The sequence below is a fragment of the Octopus sinensis genome, unplaced genomic scaffold, assembly GCF_006345805.1.
Source record: "Octopus sinensis unplaced genomic scaffold, ASM634580v1 Contig15495, whole genome shotgun sequence".
NCBI classification, from domain to species: Eukaryota; Metazoa; Mollusca; class Cephalopoda; order Octopoda; family Octopodidae; genus Octopus; species Octopus sinensis.
Window position 1 is genome coordinate 32,501 of NW_021833754.1, and position 22,653 is coordinate 55,153.

The 22,653-nt window shown below is 39.9% G+C and overlaps 1 protein-coding gene across 1 annotated transcript in view; it reads right to left on the minus strand.

Annotated features, from left to right (window-relative positions):
* The window catches only part of LOC115230410 (von Willebrand factor A domain-containing protein 5A-like), a 9,253-nt gene extending 475 nt beyond the window's left edge, over positions 1-8,778 (minus strand). Inside the window, exons 1-2 of the mRNA XM_036499650.1 lie at positions 8,288-8,778; positions 1-1,858 (exon numbers count right to left, since the gene is read on the minus strand). The exon at positions 1-1,858 is cut by the window's left edge and continues 475 nt beyond it. Coding sequence (XP_036355543.1) covers positions 1-1,845 — 1,845 coding nt within the window. The 5' untranslated portion in view covers positions 1,846-1,858; positions 8,288-8,778. The remainder of the gene's footprint in view (positions 1,859-8,287) is intronic.
* Positions 8,779-22,653: the final 13,875 nt, after the last annotated feature.

Below are 22,653 nucleotides of genomic sequence, written 5' to 3' on the forward strand. Positions count from 1 at the left end.
TCTGTCTTTACTTTCGAAATTGAATTTTGTTTTATCAATTTTACTAGGTTCTTGGAATTTTTCCGCATCAAAAGTTTTTGACATGGTCTCACGAGCTGTAACATTAACTTTGTAAGATTTCTCCGCTCCGATAAAACTTGTGTACCTTGAAACCAAGTTAGCAAGCGTGGCCAAATCAATAATCTCGGATTTTGTATTATCACCTTGACCCAACTCCTCTTTTAATTCCAGTTCCTGTATTTTCCTTCTCACACAAAGACGGTGTATCTGCATTTCTTCATCACACTGGTTCTTTATCACATTTGTTTCGAAGTCAAGGGAAAAATCCGATTCGCCGACTTTACCAGAAAGATTGAGTCTAACTCTCTGGCAAGTCGACTCAGTTTTCTCAAAAACTAGATAAATAATTAGTGATTCTTCGGTGAAAATACACGGTATATTTTCTGGAACTGTAATGTAGGATAATTCTTTATTGCTTTCAGCATCTTTAGCGGATATACGAACTGAAGATACAAATGGTTGCATTGACAATTTCAATAAACGCATAACTTTTGCCTTAAGGTTGTCATTTGTCATCACAAACTCTGCTTGACCTCTTCCCGCACGGGCGATACCTTTAACCAATTCTGTAGAAGCTCCAGAACCTATACCAATCGTGAAATATCGAGTGTTATAAGCTTGTGACTTAACCGATTGAATTATTTCGTTCGTATTGTAGACTTCCCCATCCGTCATCAGGAATACTTGGCGATAAAACCCATGGGAAGATTGTTTAGCGGAGAGTGATTTAATAGCACTGAGCATTTCAGTTCCACCAGCTGCATAAAGATTGTTATGGAATTTCAATGCTTCATTTAGAGAATCTTCATTGTATTCTCTGCTTCCATCCTTGAACAAGACTTCTAAGTAATTATTAAAGGCTACAAGGTTAAATGAACAACCCAACGGTAGACTTTTCAGGAAAAGCAACAAAGTATCTTTTGCTGCTTCCATTTTCTCTCCACTCATGCTTCCTGAGTGGTCAATGATAAAAATGTAGTCATTACGTGGAAGAGCTTTCACTTGGGGAAGTTTAGGAAATAAATTTATCATCATAATATCTTTAGAAAGCATTTCTCTAGCATTTCCATCACCTTTCTCCATAATCACTTGTGGTTTCTCTACGTCTTCATAGTACACAAGGAAAAGAATGTCTCTCTCGAAATTTAACTTCTCCGTCAATCTCACAGTAGCATGACACTTATTTTCCTGATATTCCATCTTAATTGGATGTTCAGACTTTACGTCTTTGATTTGTGATTTCCATTTGATGGTGGCGTTAAAACTAAACTCTCTTGGTTTTGGTGCATTTTGATAACGTTCGTCTTTAGGAATAATACCATATCTGGGATTAAGAACAAACGGCATATAGAACTTCACTGCTCCATCAGCTTCACAGGAAAGCTCAGAAACAAGGCATATTTGTAAAGAGATCTTTTGCTTCGGTGGAATATTACCCAAATTATACTCAAAGATATCTCCAGACGTGCTTGTCTCCCGCAACAAAATGGCCGACATCCCCTTTTCTACAGCTTCTTTGTACTCTTTCTGGGCGACATCTTTGTCTTTAGATTTGGCAATTAAATGGACATCACCAATTTTAGCTTCGAATCTATATACGGCACTGTCCTCTTCCACGGGGAAAACAAACTTAGCTTCTGTGTTGTGTTGGCTTTCATTTATATATTCAGCCTCGATGTTGACGTGTGCAGTAAATCCGTTGATGGAAACATTGTGTGTAGCGTAGAGAAGAGAAACATCTGTTTTCTTTTCACAAATAATTCCAAATACAATCACTTGCGCCATTTCTTTAGAGTTTCTATAAAACAAAAACGACACATTAAATAGACATTTTACCAAATAAATATCTCTTGTTTAATAATATATAGCAAAATTAATTAAAACAACTATCTTTCTAATAAGGAGGACTTTGTTGATAATAAGATAATAACAGTTTCAAATTTTGGCACAAGGCCAGCAATTTCCTGTAAGGATTAAGTCGATTACTTCGACCCCTGATATTTGTTTCACTGGGACTGAAAGGATGAAAAGCTAAGTCGATCTCTGTGGTATTTGGACTCGGAACGTTCAAACGGACGAAACGCTGTTACGCATTTTCTCCGGCGTGCTAACAATACAGCCAGCTCGTCGCCTTCTTATTAATCTTTATTACTCATAGGCAAAAAGCCTAAAATTTTGAAGGAGGAGGCAAATCGACCCCAGTGTTCAACTGGTACTTATTTAATCGATTCCAAAAGGGCGAATGGCAAAGTCGACCGCGGCAGTATTTGAACACAGAACGTAAAGCCAGAAGAAATGCTGCTATGTACTCTGTCCAGTGCAGTAACGATTCGATCAGCTTGTCACCAATAATAATAATAATAATAATAATAGCGGTTTCAAATTCTTCCAGAAGGGCGGCCATTTTGGGGGAGGAAATGAGTCGATTAGATCGACCCTAGTGTTTCACTGGTATTTAATATACCGACCCCAAAAGGGGGAAAGTCGACCTTGGCAGAATTTGAACTCAGAACGTAGCGATGTGCGAAATACCGCTAAGCGTTTCGCCCGGCATGCTAACGATTCTGCCAGCTCGCGGCCTTCCTGATAATGCTAATAATAATAAATATTAATCGAAGCAAGTGAGACCGCGAGCTCTGAGAAGTAAACTACTACTACTACTACTACTACTAACTACTACTACTACTACTACTACTACTACTATACTACTACTGATTTCAAATTTTGGTACAAGGCCAGCACTTTCGGAGGAATGGGGAAGCCAATTATATCAACCCTAGTGTTCAACTGGTACTTATTTTACTGACCCCGAAAGAATGAAAGGCAAAATCGACCTCGGCAGATTTTGAACTCAGAACGTAAAGACGGACGAAGTGCCGCAAAGCATTTTGTCCGGCGCGGTAACAGTTCTGCCAGGTCGCCGTCTTGATGATGATGATGATGATGATGATGATGATGATGATGTTGACAAGAATCCTTTCTATTAAATCGATTCCAAAAGGTCGAATGGCAAAGTCGACACACATACATAAACATGCGTGTGTGTGCATGTTTGTGTGCGTGTGTATGTGTTTGTGTGTGTGTGTGTGCATGTTTGTGTGTGTGTGTGTGCATGGTGGTGTGCGTGTGTATGTGTATATGTGTTTGTGTGTATGTGTGTGTGTATGTTTGTGTGTGTGTGCATGGTGGTGTGCGTGTGTATGTGTTTGTGCGTGCGCATGTTTGTGTGTGTGTGTATGTGTTTGTGCGTGCGCATGTTTGTGTGTGTGTGTATGTGTTTGTGCGTGCGCATGTTTGTGTGTGTGTGTATGTGTTTGTGTGTGTGTGCATGTTTCTGTGCGTGTGTATGTGTTTGTGTGTGCGCATGTTTGTGTGTGTGTGTATGTGTTTGTGCGTGCGCATGTTTGTGTGTGTGTGTATGTGTTTGTGTGTGCGCATGTTTGTGTGTGTGTGTATGTGTTTGTGCGTGCGCATGTTTGTGTGTGTGTATGTGTTTGTGTGTGCGCATGTTTGTGTGTGTGTGTATGTGTTTTGTGCGAGGCGCATGTTTGTGTGTGTGTGTATGTGTTTGTGCGTGCGCATGTTTGTGTGTGTGTGTATGTGTTTGTGTGTGCGCATGTTTGTGTGTGTGTGTATGTGTTTGTGCGTGCGCATGTTTGTGTGTGTGTGTATGTGTTTGTGTGTGCGCATGTTTGTGTGTGTGTGTATGTGTTTGTGTGTGCGCATGTTTGTGTGTGTGTGTATGTGTTTGTGCGTGCGCATGTTTGTGTGTGTGTGTATGTGTTTGTGTGTGCGCATGTTTGTGTGTGTGTGTATGTTTGTGTGTGCGCATGTTTGTGTGTGTGTGTATGTGTTTGTGCGTGCGCATGTTTGTGTGTGTGTGTATGTGTTTGTGTGTGCGCATGTTTGTGTGTGTGTGATGTGTTTGTGTGTGTGCGCATGTTTGTGTGTGTGGTGTATGTGTGTGTGCGTGCGCATGTTTGTGTGTGTGTGTATGTGTTGTGTGTGTGTGCATGTTTCTGTGCGGTGTATGTGTTTGTGTGTGCGCATGTTTTGTGTGTGTGGTATGTGTTTGTGCGTGCGCATGTTGTGTGTGTGTGTATGTGTTTGTGTGTGCGCATGTTTGTGTGTGTGTGTATGTGTTTGTGCGTGCGCATGTTTGTGTGTGTGTGTATGTGTTTGTGTGTGCGCATGTTGTGTGTGTGTATGTGTTGTGCGTGCGCATGTTTTGTGTGCGTGTGTATGTGTTTGTGTGTGCGCATGTTTGTGTGTGTGTACATGTTTCTGTGCGTGTGTATGTGTTTGTGTGTGCGCATGTTTGTGTGTGTGTGTATGTGTTTGTACGTGCGCATGTTTGTGTGTGTGTGTATGTGTTTGTGTGTGCGCATGTTTGTGTGTGTGTACATGTTTGTGTGCGTGTGTATGTGTTTGTGTGTGCGCATGTTTGTGTGTGTGTGTATGTGTTTGTGTGTGCGCATGTTTGTGTGTGTGTGTATGTGTTTGTGCGTGTGCATGTTTGTGTGTGTGTGTATGTGTTTGTGTGTGCGCATGTTTGTGTGTGTGTGTATGTGTTTGTGTGTGCGCATGTTTGTGTGTGTGTGTATGTGTTTGTGCGTGCGCATGTTGTGTGTGTGTGTATGTGTTTGTGTGTGCGCATGTTGTGTGTGTGTGTATGTGTTTTTGTGTGCGCATGTTTGTGTGTGTGTGTATGTGTTTGTGTGTGCGCATGTTTGTGTGTGTGTGTATGTGTTTGTGCGTGCGCATGTTTTGTGTGCGTGTGTATGTGTTTGTGCGTGCGCATGTTTGTGTGTGTGTGTATGTGTTTGTGTGTGCGCATGTTTGTGTGTGTGTGTATGTTTTGTGCGTGCGCATGTTTGTGTGTGTGTGTATGTGTTGTGTGTGTGTGCATGTTTCTGTGCGTGTGTATGTGTTTGTGTGTGCGCATGTTTGTGTGTGTGTGTATGTGTTTGTGCGTGCGCATGTTGTGTGTGTGTACATGTTTGTGTGCGTGTGTATGTGTTTGTGCGTGTGCATGTTTGTGTGTGCGTGTGCATGCTTGTGTATGTATGTATATTATTGTGTGTGTGTGTGTGTGTGTGTGTGTGTGTGTGAAAGCGATGTCTTACATGTATGGTAGACTACTACACTGAGAACCATTTAATTCCTAGATATACAAAATAAAAAAAAAGATACAGGTTGGTTACTGTTGGAACATTTTCACCACATGACATTTCAATCGAGGTGGATGGGTAAGGGGGGGAATAGCGGCGGAGCAACAACAACAACAACAACAACATCAACATCAACAACATCAACTACAGCAGCAGCAGCAGCAACAGCAGCAGCAAGGAAGAGACTTGAACCAACGAACATACCAGTGCGTGGTTGCTCGTCTGCGAAACATAAAACCCAAATGCCACCTCAACAGTGGACACATTATATAATATTAAGAAAGTTTGGACCAGTCATGAGAAAACTGCGGCCCGTGGGACTTTGTGAATGGCACAAGCAACGAAAAATTACCATCAGTATTTTAGTAGCGCGGTCCGTTTGATGACGAGCCGTGTCTAATGCGATTCGCTTCCCGTAAAACGTTATCCCTGTGTTGTCTTGAACACTGGTTCCCATCGGGGGCTTTATTTGACCCGGGGATGGGGTCCATATAAGCTTTTGTTGTTACGTTTTATGTACAACAAATTATATGTACAATACTCAAAATATATATTAGTGACAGAGGCAGTACTTAAACTGAGAGGTAATATTTATTCCCACTTAAACATGGATGTTCCGTTAGAACAAACTATACTGGGGTAGATTTCACGAGAGAAACTCTCATGTTGGCATTTGGTGTAAAATGTAATTTTGTTTATATCGCTAGCGGGGAGATAATTTCTTACACACAGTTACTAATAATATTTCATTATAAAAAAATATAGGGTTTTTAAAAGCATCGAATGGCTACGAGGACCCTCCCGAGCAAAAGAGGGATCACAGGGGTCCTCAAGCAAAAATGGTTGAAAACCAAGGATCTAGACGTTAGAAATTGCGTGATTTTAGTAAAAGTTACAAACTCCAAACTAATTGATAAGTAGCTTTCATTACAATAGTATGGATTAAAGCGTCAAGCTGGCAGAATCATTAGCACATAGGGCAAAATGCTTAGCGGTATTACGTCTGCCGCAACGTTCTGAGTTCAAATTCCGTCGAGGTCGACTTTGCCTTTCATCATTTCGGGGTCTATTAAATAAGTACCTATTTCTTTATTACCCACAAGGGGCTAAACATAGAGGGGACAAACAAGGACAGACATAGGTATTAAGTCGATTATATCGACCCCAGTGAAAACTGGTACTTAATTTATCGACCTCGAAAGGATAAATAGCAAAGTCGACCTCGGCGGAATTTGAACTCACAACGTAACGGCAGATGAAATACTGCTAAGCATTTCGTCCGGCGTGCTAACGTTTCTGCCAGCTCGCCGCCTATAAATTCCGTCGAGGTCGACTTTGCCTTTCATCCTTTCGGGGTCTATTAAATAAGTACCTATTTCTTTATTACACACAAGGGGCTAAACATAGAGGGGACAAACAAGGACAGACATAGGTATTAAGTCGATTATATCGACCCCAGTGAAAACTGGTACTTAATTTATCGACCTCGAAAGGATAAAAGGCAAAGTCGACCTCGGCGGAATTTGAACTCACAACGTAACGGCAGACGAAATACTGCTAAGCATTTCGTCCGGCGTGCTAACGTTTCTGCCAGCTCGCCGCCTATAAATTCCGTCGAGGTCACATCTTCCAAACTAATTAGTGAGCAACTTTCTTTATGACAGGGTGTTCTGGTTAAATTTGACGATTTTTATGTATCTTTTCTTTTGTCTCAGCAACAGCTTGAGGTATTGGTGAACAGTCAATGGCATTAAAAAATCATAAAGAATAAAGTTGTAGTTGACAAATAGTTAGTTGACATGGAGGACTGGAAGCCATCTGAATATTCTTTTCAACTCTAGGCACAAGGCACGAAATTTTGGGGGAGGGAGCCAATCGATTAGATCGGCCCCAGTACGCAACTGGTACTTAATTTATCGACCTTGAAAAGATGAAAGGCAGAGTCGACCTCGGTGGAATTTGAACTCAGAACGTAACAGCAGGTGAAATGCCTATTTCTTTACTATCCACAAGGGGCTAAACACAGAGAGGACAAACAAGGACAGACAAACGGATTAAGTCGATTATATCGACCCCAGTGTGTAACTGGTACTTATTTAATCGACCCCGAAAGGATGAAAGGCAAAGTCGACCTCGGCGGAATTTGAACTCAGAACGTTGCGGCAGACGTAATACCGCTAAGCATTTTGCCCTATGTGCTAACGTTTCTGCCAGCTCGCCGCCTTTCTTGATTGTAATACCATGGGTTACTATATGAAGGACGCTGTTGAGAAAAACACTATTTGCTCTGCTGCAACACAAAGGCCGAGCTGGTGGCCAAAATCGAGGTGTTCTAAAATCTTCCCAAGGGCACAGTGAGTAACGCCTGTGCCAGGTTCCGGAGCCGTCTTGAGGCCAGGGTGGAAGTTGAGAAGGGCTAGTTGAGTAAACTGCTATCTCCCAGCCATAATCCAGTGAATGTTTTTTGTTTAATTTTTAAAAATACTTCTGTTTTTGGATGGGATATTGTGCTTTCTTTATCTTTTATGCAAACTGTAAAATTTATCGTGAATACCCTGTATTTCATAGACTGCCCTTAAAATGACGGATCTGCAGGGAATAAAAGCAACCAATGCTAATACAGAGAGGGTTATATTAGCGGGAAGGTTTCCGCTAATTGTGCTTAATAACTGGCACTCCGTCGGTTACGATGAAGGTTCCAGTTGATCCGATCAACAGAACAGCCTGCGCGTGAAACTAACGGGCAAGTGGCTGAGGATTCCACAGACACGCGTACACTTAATTTAGTTCTTAGAGAGATCCAGCGTGACACAGAATGTGACAAAACTGGCCCTTTGAAATACAGTTACTACTCAATATTGCCAGCTGAGGGAACTAGAACAACGTGAAATAAAGTGTCTTGCTCAAGGACACAAATAAAGTGTCTTGCACAAGGAATCGAACTGACGTCCTTACGATCGAAAACAGAATACTCTAACCACTACGCTACGCGCTTAATAATTCCTACAGAAATTCAACCTGTTTCTACTCGAAAAGGTATAAAGAAAATTACTTACTATCTCTTCAATCTTTTGTTTCTTCAAAGAAATATCCCTTGCTTCTCTTCTACAGTTCCTGCTCGAAGTAAACTCTCCACTCTATGTGCAACTAAATCTCACAACAATTAAACGATGTTTCGTGCTCCGAACTCAAACACTTACTAAAACAAGCTTTTTATAAAAGCATTCTTCACGTTTTTGTTAGCCTGAATTAAGTTTATTCTGTTTCCCATTCATTCCCTTTCTACAACATTTAATTAAGTTTAACGTGCAGTTAATTAATTATTAACTTAGATTTTGCGAACAAAGCATATGCTTCGTTTAGATTAATACTGTGTCTGACTTGAATAATTCATTTAAGTGAAATAATTACAGAGCAGGAAAACTTGCAGACAATGCAATCAGCAACAAAATAAACTAGTTGTAAACTTAAATATTTCGTTTTTGTATTCAGTTAACAAGGTCCTTGATCCGAACTCGTGTGCTAAAAGAGATTTTGTTGCATATCGGGAGGATCATAATGCCAATAATAAACACACGCACTGGTAAGGACTTAGAAAGGGGTAGAAAGGGCTCCTTAGCCGTAGTGAAGGCAATCTATCTAGGGAGATAACCTTACAATAAATCACTCGGTCCGTAGCTTAAAAATACTGGGTTGACGTCCAGTGGGAACAGCTTTGTTTCACGGAGGAGGAAAGATCTTCTTTAGTACTTGGTTGTACAATGCTTTCCAATGTGTGTAGTAGTGGCGCGCGCACACATTATTAGCCATTTGAAAAGACTATGGAATTTACAATTAACTGCACCAGGGTTCCTCTTCCCCAGGGAACCAGACCTAATAGTATACCTACGGATATAAGTCCAGCCCCTGCTTTGCCGGGTCCTGTCTCTGATCACGTTCTCCAGGGATACAGGCATCCAGCAACAGGACCTCCGTAATGCCATGATGGATCGTGAAGTCTGGCGTAGCATGGTAAATTCCATTGTCTCGACCACGGTCGAACAATGATGATGATGAAGGACTTATTTTTTTGTTACTTGCTGGTTGGTTAACTATTTCTCCAACTAACTAATCGGTTGTCTGATAAATTATTCAGCCAACCAATCAGTTATTTTTCTCAAAGTCCTTCTTCAATTACGTGCCTTCTCCACTTCTAGTCTGATTCACTCACATCCCTACAACTACATAAATATTGACTGTAAACCCTAAAAGACACACAGACAGAGAGATCTGAAGCTGACCTGGCGCAGAGAAGGCATGTCATCGAAGACGTTGCAAATGGCAACGAAAGGACATTGACAAACACAACTGAATGATTGATTAACCGTATGTTTAAACTAACAATTGATCAGTGAATTGGTGAAACAGTTAACCATCAGACTAATAATAAGCAAGTGAAAAGAAACCAGTGCGTGTGTTTATTATTGGTATGATGACCCCACCCATGAGATTTGTCTGTTGACATACTGTTATTCTTGCGTCACCTAAAATTAATTATATATGCATTAGTTATGTCTTCAGACTGCAGTCCGTGAGAATTTCGCAATGATACACATAATGAAAATTTACCTTGAACATTTTAGCAGTGCGGACCACCTGATGCCGAACCATATCTCATGCGGCCCGCATTTAAAGTAAAGCAACAAAAAGAGTTGCACCTGCCTGGATTAGACTATGCTTCGCCAATGAGGTTTAATAATTCCCAAACATGTCCCAAATTATCTCCCCTTCTGCTGAAGAGCAGACTCACGGCCAGACTGCATTCTATATTTAATTATATCTTTATCTTTTATTTCTTTCAGTCATTGGATGGCGGCCATGCTGGGGCATCGGCTTCAAAGGTTTTGGTCGAACAAATCGACTCCAGGCCATAAGAACTTGTCTTTTCTTAAAATATGGTCTTACTTGCCGAACTGCTAAATTATGAGGAAGTAAACAAACCAACAAAGGTCATCAAGCGATGGCGGAGGAGAAACAAACTAAAACACACACACACACACACACACATACATGCATAAATACACACGACGGCTTCACACAGTTTCCGTCTACACAGCTTTTGTAAGTCCGGAAGTGTAGTACAAGACTTGCCGAAGGTGCCGTGCAATGGGACTGAACCTGAAACCATGCAGTTACAAGGGCAGCTTCTTAAGGGTTCATTTATAATTAAAATTCTTCGATGAACTTAATCAACTCTTTTCGCGTCCGCCCGTAATTTTTCCTACAACCTTTTACTTGTTTCAGCCGTTATTTTTTTGAAGGCAGGAGCTTACATCGGTCAGTTTTGCTGAACCGCTAATAAACAAACCAACACCGGTTGTTGGAAGACAAATACTAACACAGACAAAAAGACACACACACACCACACACACACACATTCACGCATGCGTGCTTCCGCCTACCAAATCCACTCATAAGGCTTTGGTCGGCCCAGGGTTATTACAAAAAACAAGTTGCCGCACAGTGGGACTGAACCCATGACTTGATGGTTGGGAAGCAATCTTCCTAACCACACAGCCACGCCTTCACCTGTCGTGTACTCCTTTTGTTTTTTCATTCTTTTAAAATTCCACAACAAGGTGACCTTCTCCACTCATTCCAACATCGGTAGAAATTCTTCGATTTATGACGAAAAGAATGTTTCTGATATGGTTGTCGCAAGTGATGTTATTTATAGCCATCGACCTCTTGGGCAGAAAAACGAAGGAGTTTTGGCGAGTAAATCGCTTCATAAAGGTGAGAAACGAAAATAAGGTTTATATACAGAATTTATAGAAAATACATATAAACATAAAAAAATAAATAAATAAGAATAAATAAAAAAAAATTGGATATAATTGCGTGAAAGACGAAAGAATAAAATATTTGAATAAAAGTATATATCTATCTTTTTTTTTTATCATGAACTTGTTTCAGTTATTGGACTACGGCCATGCTGGGGCAACCGTCTTGAAGAATTTTATTCTATTAAAGTCTGGCGGTTATTCCGCTGGTTCTTTCTACCCAACCGTCCACGTTGCGGAGACATAAATAAACGAGCACCGGTTGTCAAGCAGCATGGGAACAGACACAAAACACACACACCACGTATGTATGTATGTATGTATGTATGTATGTATGTATGTATGTATGTAGGTGCGTAAATATATATTGTGTGTGGTGTGTGTGTGTGTGTGTATTTCAGGATTCAATAAAAAGAAGACAACAAACGGAAAATATGACATTATATATATATATATATATATATATATATATATATATTATATATATATATATATACTTTATTTTAAGCAGCAGAAAATTCAACAAAATCTGTTACTCTGAGTTTCTCGTTGCCGTTCATCAGACAGTTTTTGTTAGAATGGAACTGATATATCAATTCAATCTATACTCTTACAAACGCTACACCTTTAAAAAGAAATGGACTTGTTTGATCATGGAGCATTCTGGACAGGGCGGCACCATACAGGCATGGAGCTTACAAAAATAATTTCAAGTGCAGACTTTGTTTATTAGAGAAAATGTATATCTTATTCAAAGACAATAATTCTTTGAATCAAAGAAGTGAGTTAATGAACTTATGTAGGCACGCGGCTAAATTTAAAATGTCGAATATATATATACCATATGGATAGAGTATATATTTTGTATTTTTGATTTTTGATTTTGATTTTGACTCTTGAGCGCTACGATGAATTTTGATCTTGGATCTTAATCCGTATAGCAAAGTCTTATGTTTCTACATATATATTAGGAAAAACCTACAAACTTTGTTTTCATGTTATTGTATTGCATAGGATTACCTTGATTATTTATATTACCTTGATTATTTATAAATGACCCAAAATAGGATGTTATATTTTTATTTTATATGTCTTCGTATATATTTTTATTATTGCACCAAATTTTTTAAAAGCAATGTTTTTTAAAAAAAGCAATGTTGTCAAATTAGAATGTTTATATAAGTATGTGTATAGCAAAGCATATGTATTTGTAAGCATACGTATCTGTGTATGTGTAAGTGAAAGTATGTTTGTGCTTAGCACACATATACACGACGGTATGTATATGTATCCATTCAAACTTGTGTATGTATACTGGCCTATAGATGCCAATAACATCGTTACACTGCTTATTTTTTCGTTTTTTTTTCCCCACCCCTCCTCCTTCGTTTCTTTTTCTCTCTCTCCTTTTCTTTCGTTCCCCCTCCTTGCCCAGTATATGAGAATTGCTACATAGATGAATTTTAGCTTGCGTGCGAGACGTTTGGCGTGAATATTGTACACATGCTTTTATGTGTATATTTAAATTCATATTCATACGTCTGTATATGTATGTATGGCGTTTACGCGCATCCTTTTGTGTATGTTGATATATATATGTAGATTTTAATATAAATATGTATTGCAGTATTTATAACAGGTTTAATTCTATGCATTAATTTGCACTGTCTTCATTACGTCAATGGTTTTTCCTCGGATTTTATAATTTTTATAAGTTTTTATATATAATTTTTATAAAGTTTTTTATATATATATACATATATCTTTGACCTTTTTGTTTATCGCTCGAAGATTGACCGTTTTTTCTAAAGGGCCAATCAAACAAGTCCATTTCTTTTTAAAGGTGTAGCGTTTGTAAGAGTATAGATTGAATTGATATATCAGTTCCATTCTAACAAAAACTGTCTGATGAACGGCAACGAGAAACTCAGAGTAACAGATTTTGTTGAATTTTTTCTGCTGCTTAAAATAAAGCATATTACTATACTCTACCACTGGTATTTGAGTACTCTTTTTTCCACCTTGTTTCCACATTTATGTGTTTTACTTTACTTACTTATCCGTATATATATATATATATATATATATATATATATATATATAATATATACATATATGTGTGTGTGTGTGTGTGTGTATTATATGTATGTATATATATATATATTATATATATATATATATATATATATATATATTATATAATATATATATATCACGCTTTGGTTGACCTGAGCTATAGTAGGAGATAGTTGCCAAAGGTGTCGCGCGGTGGGACCGAACTCGAAACCATTGGTTGAGAAGCAAACTTCTTACACACACATCTCTGTCTCTGCCTCTATGCAAACATAAAAGCCAAATTCATGTTTTTATCTGAAAAATAAGTAAGTTCATAAAGTAGAAAATTGCAAACAAAATTCCAGTGGTATAGTTTCAAGAAAGAAAAATGAAAGGAATTCAATTTATGAAAATCAAACAGGGTTGAAACTAGAATGTCGTCGACAATAGCGGGTTAACAGCACAAGGGAAATAACTTTTGTTATACGTTACCACGTTTGAGTTATTTCCCATGTTTCGCCATTTTATTTACACATTTCACCGTTTTACTGTCTGAACTCCAGTGTTTCAATTAATTTTGAAAATGAAGAATTCAGTAAAACAACTTTGTCGTTATTATTTGATATTTGGAGCTTAAATTAACATGGAATTTTGATGGCAAGTTGTAATTTAGAGGATGAGTGGCAGGGGCAGACAGAGAATATTAAGGGTCCTCGGGCATAACTGTTTACCGGGCCCCTTAGTATTGATAGCAAAAGTAGAGTTAACATGTAGAGTGCGGGCATCTCAACGCTCCGGGCCCTCGGTCAGTGTCCGATTGACCGACGGCTCAGTCCGCCCCTGATGGGTGCCCTCAGGCGGGTTTGTGTCAAAAAGGGTTGAAATAGTGTGGAAAACATTACCGCATATATTCGCTTGGGTGTTTATGTTGCAGAGGTTGTACCGTTGCTGTATCTTTCTTATAGTGAGGGCGCGTGGCTTAGTGGTTAGGGCATTCGGCTCATGATCGTAAGGTTGTGAGTTCGATTCCCGGCGACGCGTTGTGTCCTTGAGCCAGACACTTTATTTCACGTTGCTCCAGTCCACTCAGCTGGCAAAAATGAGTTGTACTTGTATTTCAAAGGGTCAGCCTTGTCACTCTCTGTGTCACACTGATTATCCCCGAGAACTACGTTAAGGGTACACGTGTCTGTGGAATGCTCAGCCATTTGCACGTTAATTTCACGAGCAAACTGTGCCGTTGATCGTATCAGCTGGGACCCTCGTCGTCGTAACCGGCGGAGTCTTTATCTTTCTTACTGGGAGAAAGCTGCGTGTAAAACAACCCAAGGCAAACTCACGAACAGATAACAGTGTTATTTATTACTGGACACAAATGATATTTGGCGCAGAAAAATTACAAGGCAGCGATTTAAGGCGGCGAGCAGACAGAATCGTTAGCACGCCGGGCGAAATGCTTATCGGTATTTCGTCTGCCGCTACGTTCTGAGTTCAAATTCCGCCGAGGTCGACTTTGCCTTTCATCCTTTCGGGGTGGATTAAATAAGTACCAGTTACGTACTGGGGTCGATATAATCGACTTAATCTGTTTGTCTGTCATTGTTTGTCCTCTCTGTGTTTAGCCCCTTGTGGGTAGTAAAAGAAAGAGATTGTTGCTGCGATGGCGACAGTGATGACGAAGTAGATGATTATAAAGACGGCGACTACAACGACTATAACGACATCACACACACACACACACACACAAATACACACACACACTCACACTTACTCACACAAATGTATATGGAGAGAATTGCAGGGTAAGCGAGGAATTGCAAAACATGGGGTAGCAACAGGAAATAACCTCAGCTCCAGCTTATATATGTGCGTATATGTGAGCGTAAGTGTGTGTGTGTGTGTGTGTGTGTGCGTGTTTGTGTGTGTGTGTGTGTGAGTGTGCGTGCTTGTGTGTGTGTGTGTATGTGCTTGTGTGTGTGCTTGTGTGTGTATGTTTGTGTGTGTGTGCTTGTGTGTGTGTGTGGTGTTGTGTGTGTGCGTGCGTGTGTAAAAGCGTAGAAAGAGACCGATGGCCGGATAACTGAAGAGATGGTCGCGTGGATTTCCACCTGGCATCCGAAACTCAGAGTTTTATCATGGCTACCGAATAATTTTTACATATATATACTTACATACATACACACACACACACACACACACACACACACACACCACATTATATATATATATATATATATAAATAAAATGTTATAGTATGAAACAATTGTACTAAATTACCGATCCATTCTTGTTGCTTATATTTTGGTTATATATATATATATATATATATATATATATATTATATCTATATATATATATATATATATATATATATATATATATTTAACATGAAAGTCTGATGTTAATCGAAAGCAGTCAACTGTTGTTAAATATAACAATGAGTAAATTGCTGCGAGTGTTTCAGGATGAATAGTTCTACAGCTAACCAACAAATATAGAAGCTAAATCCCTCTCAAATAACATCTAAGAAGAAGGCCACATTAAGTAGTGAAGTCTGGGGCCTCCTAATATGATGAATGTGGCTGGCATGGCTTGTATCACAGCTAGGTCTTCTGGGCTAGGGATGGATTTCGGGGGCCTAAACAACCTACAGTCAAGTTGTAGGACCAACCCACTAACTCCCCATCTCTCTTCACCCGTAACACCACTAACACCACTAACGTCCCTACTAATACTACTAACAGGCCTCTCCCCTTACTATTAACACTACTAACAGCACTACAGCTGGTTGTAGATGTTGTTTTAGTAGAGATCAACCCTGTCACATGTTGGCTGACCTTGATCAAAATCGTTCCAATCTCATTTACCCTGACGGTGTATGTCAGGCTCCATTGATTAATTAACGCCCTCTCTTAATTATCGATTGATTGGGCTGCGATTTCAACGACAGCATATAAAGCTTTAATGACTGGTCAGATTATATCTTTTAATGTTTAAACTAACATAGGAACACTCCGTAACACCAAGTTCCAATTAAATATAGGAAAGACCACATATTTGACACCGAGTGCCCATGGAACATAGCAAAGAGCAGACGTACATATGATATGAAGCTCCTGTAACATCCTGTTTATGTTAAAGATGGCACAGAATATATTTATATCATATAACTCTTGCTGACAACACCATAAAGAGTAATCCTAACAGACAGCAGTAATATGGATGCAATATTTCTTCACCAACATCCAGCAATTGTTTATAATATGTTGTCAATAATTCGTACAGCAAAAGTCAGAGATTGTTATCAAAAACACTGATACCATATTTCGTACACCAATATCCTGGAATTGTCAACAATACCACAGAGAATATATTTATAACATACAACAATTATTCAAAATATAGCCTGTGATCAAGTGATATCATTCAGTCTTTATTAATAATACACTAATCAACATCTACCAATTAAGCATTACATAATGACGGTTTAATTCTCGGAGCTGCTATTGGTTTAGATCTTGGCACAATGCCAGCAGTTTCGGAGAGGAGTGACTTGATTTAGATCAATCCCAGTGCTCAATTGGTACCTATTTTATCGACCCCCAAGCGATGAATGGTAAAGTCGACCTAGACGGAATTTGAACTCAGAACGTAAAGACTGTCGAAATGCCGCTAAGCAATTTTTCTTGTCGTGGTAACGATTTTGCCAGCTTGCCGCCTTAAATTCTTGGAACTCATATTACTTTCTATTATAAGCACAAGGCCTGAAATTTCGGGAGAGGGTGTTAGTCGATCAGATCGAATCCAGTACGCAACAGGTACTTAGGTTATCGACCCAGAAAGGATGAAAGGCAAAGTCGACCGCAGCGGAATTTGAACTCAGAACGTAGCGGCAGACGAAATACCTATTTCTTTACTACCCACGAGGGGCTAAACACAGAAAGGACAGACAAATGGATTAAGTCGATTATATCGACCCCAGTGGGTAACTGGTACTTAATTTATCGACCCCGAAAGGATGAAAGGCAAAGTCGACCTCGGCGGAATTTGAACTCAGAACGTAGCGGCAGACGAAATCCTATTTCTTTAACACCCCCGGGGGGCTAAAACACAGAAAGGACAGACAAATGGATTAAGTCGATTATATCGACCCCAGTGGGTAACTGGTACTTAATTTATCGACCCCGAAAGGATGAAAGGCAAAGTCGACCTCGGCGGAATTTGAACTCAGAACGTAACGGCAGACGAAATACCGCAAAACATTTCGCCCGGTGTGCTAACGTTTCTGCCAGCACCTCGAGATTACCTGTCACAAACCACCTTCCACAAGTATTAACATATTTCTATTGCATTTCCTCTGAGAATAAACAAGGAATATACAATAATAACCAATTCATGCTGCAACAACGTAACTGTTTTATCGTAATTGCAAAGGTGTTTATTACACTTTGGCATGTGCTGAAGATCTCGAAAACAGCCTTTATAAAAACATTTGGTGTGTGTACCATACTGACGTTGTAACATCAACTTGCTAAAAGTGACTCAGCTATATCAACACAAGGTCATTGCTATCAATAACATGAAGGTTACATAAATTAAATCTAACAATCATCTGTTGTAAACAGTTAACATTAATCTTTTCTACTGTAGGTACAAGGTCCAAACATTTTGGAGAGGGGGCCCAGTCAATTAGATCGACTCCAGTACGCAACTGGTACTTAATTTACCGATCCTGAAAGGCTGAAAGGCAAAGTCGACCTCGGCAGAGTTTGAACTCAGAATGTAAAGACAGTTGAAACACCGCTAAGCATTTCGCCCGGTGTGCTAACGTTTCTTATTTCTTTACTGCCCACAAGAGGCTACACACAGAGGGGGCAATCAAGGACAGACAAACGGATTAAGTCTATTATATCGACCCCAGTGCGTAACTGGTACTTATTTAATCGACCCCGAAAGGATGAAAGGCAAAGTCGACCTCGGCGGAATTTGAACTCGGAACGTAGCGACAGACGAAACACCTATTTCTTTACTACCCACAAGGGGCTAAACACAGAGAGGAAAAACAAGGACAGACAAACGGATTAAGTCGATTATATCGACCGCAGTGCGTAACCGGTACTTATTTAATCGACCCTGAAAGGATGAAAGGCAAAGTCGATCTCAGCGGAATTTGAACTCAGAACGTAACAGCAGACGAAGTACAGCTAAGCATTTCTCCCGGCGTGCTAACGTTTCTGCCAGGTCGCCGCCTTACAGTCAATATTAATACTCCCATTCTAACACCCAGCTATTGTTAGCAACAATATGGAGGCTGCTTCTCCCATTCAGCTCCTGTTAGTAATAAATATGAAGAATATAGTAACAACCGCACACACACACACCTACTATTATTAATATCATGGAGGCTACATATATATATAACATATAACATCCATGTATTGCTCGCAATAACGTGGAGATTATAAATTCTTAACCATGGGGTCAACACTTATCAACCAGCATCATTTAAAAGTCACGTTGATTTTTTTTTTATAAAGAGCTACTGGTCAGTGACCTATAAACAACAACCTCTTCCAGAGAGAATATTGGACGGCTTTAACAACAACACCAACAACAACAACACCACCACCACCACCACCACCACCACCACCACCACCACCACCACCACCAACAACAACAACAACAACAACAACAACAACAACAATCTCCCGAAGGATGTAACAAGGTCACTATATGAACCAGCCCTTATAAAATAGCTCTGAGATTATTTGAAGCACCAAACCTCCTCCAAATGTCGGTATGATATTCGTAACCCAGACTAACTTCCGTCTGCTGCAACAGTGATTAAATAACTACCATGTCTTACAAAAAAAAAAAAAATATCAATTCTATAAGATCTAATTCTTTCAACATGAAGACAACATCAAGACAATAAAACACATCTGATCTCAATAACCCATCAGCTCTTGATCTCAATAATGCCGTAGAGATTATCATAACCACTACCTCCTGATCTAAACATTGCAGTAGAGACGCTACCAATTATATCTAGATCGCAACCGTGGCGTACAGATTATTATAACAACCAGCTCTTGATCATAAATACACTGCCAAGTGTATAATATTTATTTTATGGCCATAAGCAAAGTGTGCAAGTTATAACGTCCATCTCGTGGTTATAAATGCACTGTGCAGGCAACAACTTTTGTGATCATAAATACATTGTCAAGAGCAGAATTTCTGAACCGGGGTTCATATGGCCCTTGGGGGTCTATATAAGGTTTTGCTGTTAATTAATTAAATTAACAAGTTAATTATATTTCTACAATGCACAAAATACTCACTCTCTCTTTTACTCTTTTACTTGTTTCAGTCATTTGACTGCGGCCATGCTGGAGCACCGCCTTTAGTCGAGCAAATCGACCCCAAGACTTATCCTTTGTAAGCCGAGTACATATTCTATCGGTCTCTTTTTGACGAACCGCCAAGTTACGGGGACGTAAACATACCAGCATCGGTTGTCAAGCGATGCTGGTGGGGGGGGGACAAACACAGACACACAAACATACACACACACACACATATATATATATATATACATATATACCACATGCTTCTTTCAGTTTCCGTCTACCAAATCCACTCACAAGTCTTTGGTCGGCCCAAGGCTATAGTAGAAGGCACTTGCTCAAGGTGCCACGCAGTAGGACTGAACCCAGAACCATGTGACTGGTAAGCAAGCTACTTACCACATAGCCACTCCTTCAACAATTTTTTAATGCCATTCTTTACAATATATAAGTATAAAAACGTAACGGAATTTTTTAAAACAGCGAATGGCTATGAGGATCCACCCGAGTAAAATAGAATTAAAAAGTGTTCACGGGTACGGAAAAGGTTGAGAAAGACTAGTCAAGACAATAACATCCATCTTGTGATCATAATTCCATTGCAAAAACTATATTCTCGAGGCCGTGACATCTATCTAGCAATCTTACCTACATTTCAGTGACTTTTAACAGCCATCTCCAGCAGTACATGCACCTGGATGTCTTCTGGTACTCCGTCGGTTACGAATGACGCGGGTTCCAGTCGATCCGATCAACAGAACAACCTGTTCGTGACATCAAAGTGCAAGTGGTTGAGCACTCCACACACACGTATAACCTTAAAGTAATTCTCGGGGACATTCAGCCTAATACAGAGTTTGACAAGGCTGGCCTCTTTTGAAATACATGTACTGCTCATTTTTGCCAGTTGAGTGGATTGGAGCAACTTGAAATAAAGTGTCTTGCTCAAGGATAAAACGCGTCACCGGGAATTGAACTCACGAACCTACGACCGTGAGCCGAATACCCTAGCCGCTAAGCCACGCGCCTTCACAACATAGATGTATATACGTTTATTATACTACCCTTTATACTCTTTTACTCTTTTACTTGTTTCAGTTATTTGACTGTGGTGATGCTGGAGCACCGCCTTTAGTCAAGCAAATCTACCCCCGGACGTATCCTTTGTAAGCCTAGTACTTATTCTATCGGTCTCTTTTGCCGAACCGCCAAGTTACGGGGACGTAAACACACCAGCATCGGTTGTCGAGTGATGCTGGGGAGGGACAAACACAGACACACAAACATATACTCACACATACATATACATATATACATATGTATACATATATACGACGGGCTTCTTTCAGTTTCCGTCTACCAAATCCACTCACAAGGCTTTGGTCGACCCGAGGCTATAGAAGAAGACACTTGTCCAAGGTGTCACGCAGTGGGACTAAACCCGGCCCTTTGAAATACAGGTACAACAGAAACAGGAAGTAAGAGTGAGAGAAAGTTGTGGTGAAAGAGTACAGCAGGGATCACCACCATCCCCTGCCGGAGCCTCGTGGAGCTTTTAGGTGTTTTCGCTCAATAAACACTCACAACGCCCGGTCTGGGAATCGAAACCGCGATCCTATGACCGCGAGTCCGCTGCCCTAACCACTGGGCCATTGCGCCTCCACATTGTCAACAGTATACTTTTGCTGAATCGACCATGTCTGTGTATATAATCGAACTTGGCAAAGATTTGTCAGAATGAAATGATTTGGTTGTCTCATTATCTCATTGTATTGGATTGTTATTGTCGTTGTTTTTAAGATTCCGGTCAACCTTGATGCCATACACTTATGACCGAAGGTTCCAGTCGTAAAAATTATCTATTTTTGTTGCTGGCTTTTTAATACCTACCTACCTACCCCTACCTACCTACCTACCTACCTACCTACCTACCTACCTACCCCTACTTACCTACCTACACCTACCTACCTACCTACCTACCTACCTACATACATACCTACCTACCTATCTATCTATCTATCTATCTATCTATCTATCTATCTATCTATCTATCTATCTATCTCTATCTATCTGTCTGTCTGTCTGTCTGTCTATCTAACTATCTATCTATCTATCTATCTATCTATCTATCTATCTATCTATCTATCTATCTGTCTGTCTGTCTGTCTGCCTGCCTGCCTGTCTGTCTGTCTGTATGTATGTATGTATGTATGTATGTAAAACCATATGCAATTTATGCATGTAAAATAAACCTTATTCATTACTTACAAAATGGTTTCTGATTTTGTCCCAAGGTAATCTAATTTTAGGAAAGGAGTTTGTCGATACCATTGCGTCCGTTACTTGGCAGGTGTTATATTTTATCGACCTTGAGAGATAAAGAGCACAGTTGATCTTGGGAGGATTTGGATTCGGCGGCGACGACGATGATGGCGGCTGCGACGACGTGATGGTGATGACGATGTTAACAGCAACGATGACGATGTTGGTGGCAGCGATAGTTGCTGCGATGGCCACAGTGATGACAAAGTAGATGATTATAAAGACGGCGACGACAACAACGACTAGAACGACGCCACACACACACACACACACACACACACACACACACAAGCACACCACCACACACACACACACACGCACACACACACACACACACACGCACACACACACACACACAGGGTTTACAAGGCGGAAATAAATAGAACCCATTACAGTGAATAATTTATTTACTACCTTCATGTTATTTAACCCCTTCTTGGTCTTGATAGAACAGGCCTATACTTAAAAGGAATCTATGCTTTTTATTCAGACACAATGTACATATAAGATTAGATATTTATTTAACGAGTTGCTATTTCTAGTCGGTTGAGTGACCACTATGAGATTCTGCCCCTCATTTATATATGGTTCAAAATTGTATAAAAACAAAACGAAACAAAACATATAAAACAAGAGACAGAGACAGGTGAGGCAACAAAAAACAAAATGTATTAGTTTGACGCTCAGGATAAATGGAAAAGTATTTGACGTTTCGAGCATATGATCCTCTATAGAAAAGAATAAGAGAGGAAAAAAAGATGGAGAAAGGAGAAGAAAAAACGATGAGAAAAAATGTGTTTGGATTAACAGTTGCAGAGGCGAGGCTGTATGTTAAGAAGCTTGCTTCCTAACCACATGGTTCCAAGTTCAATC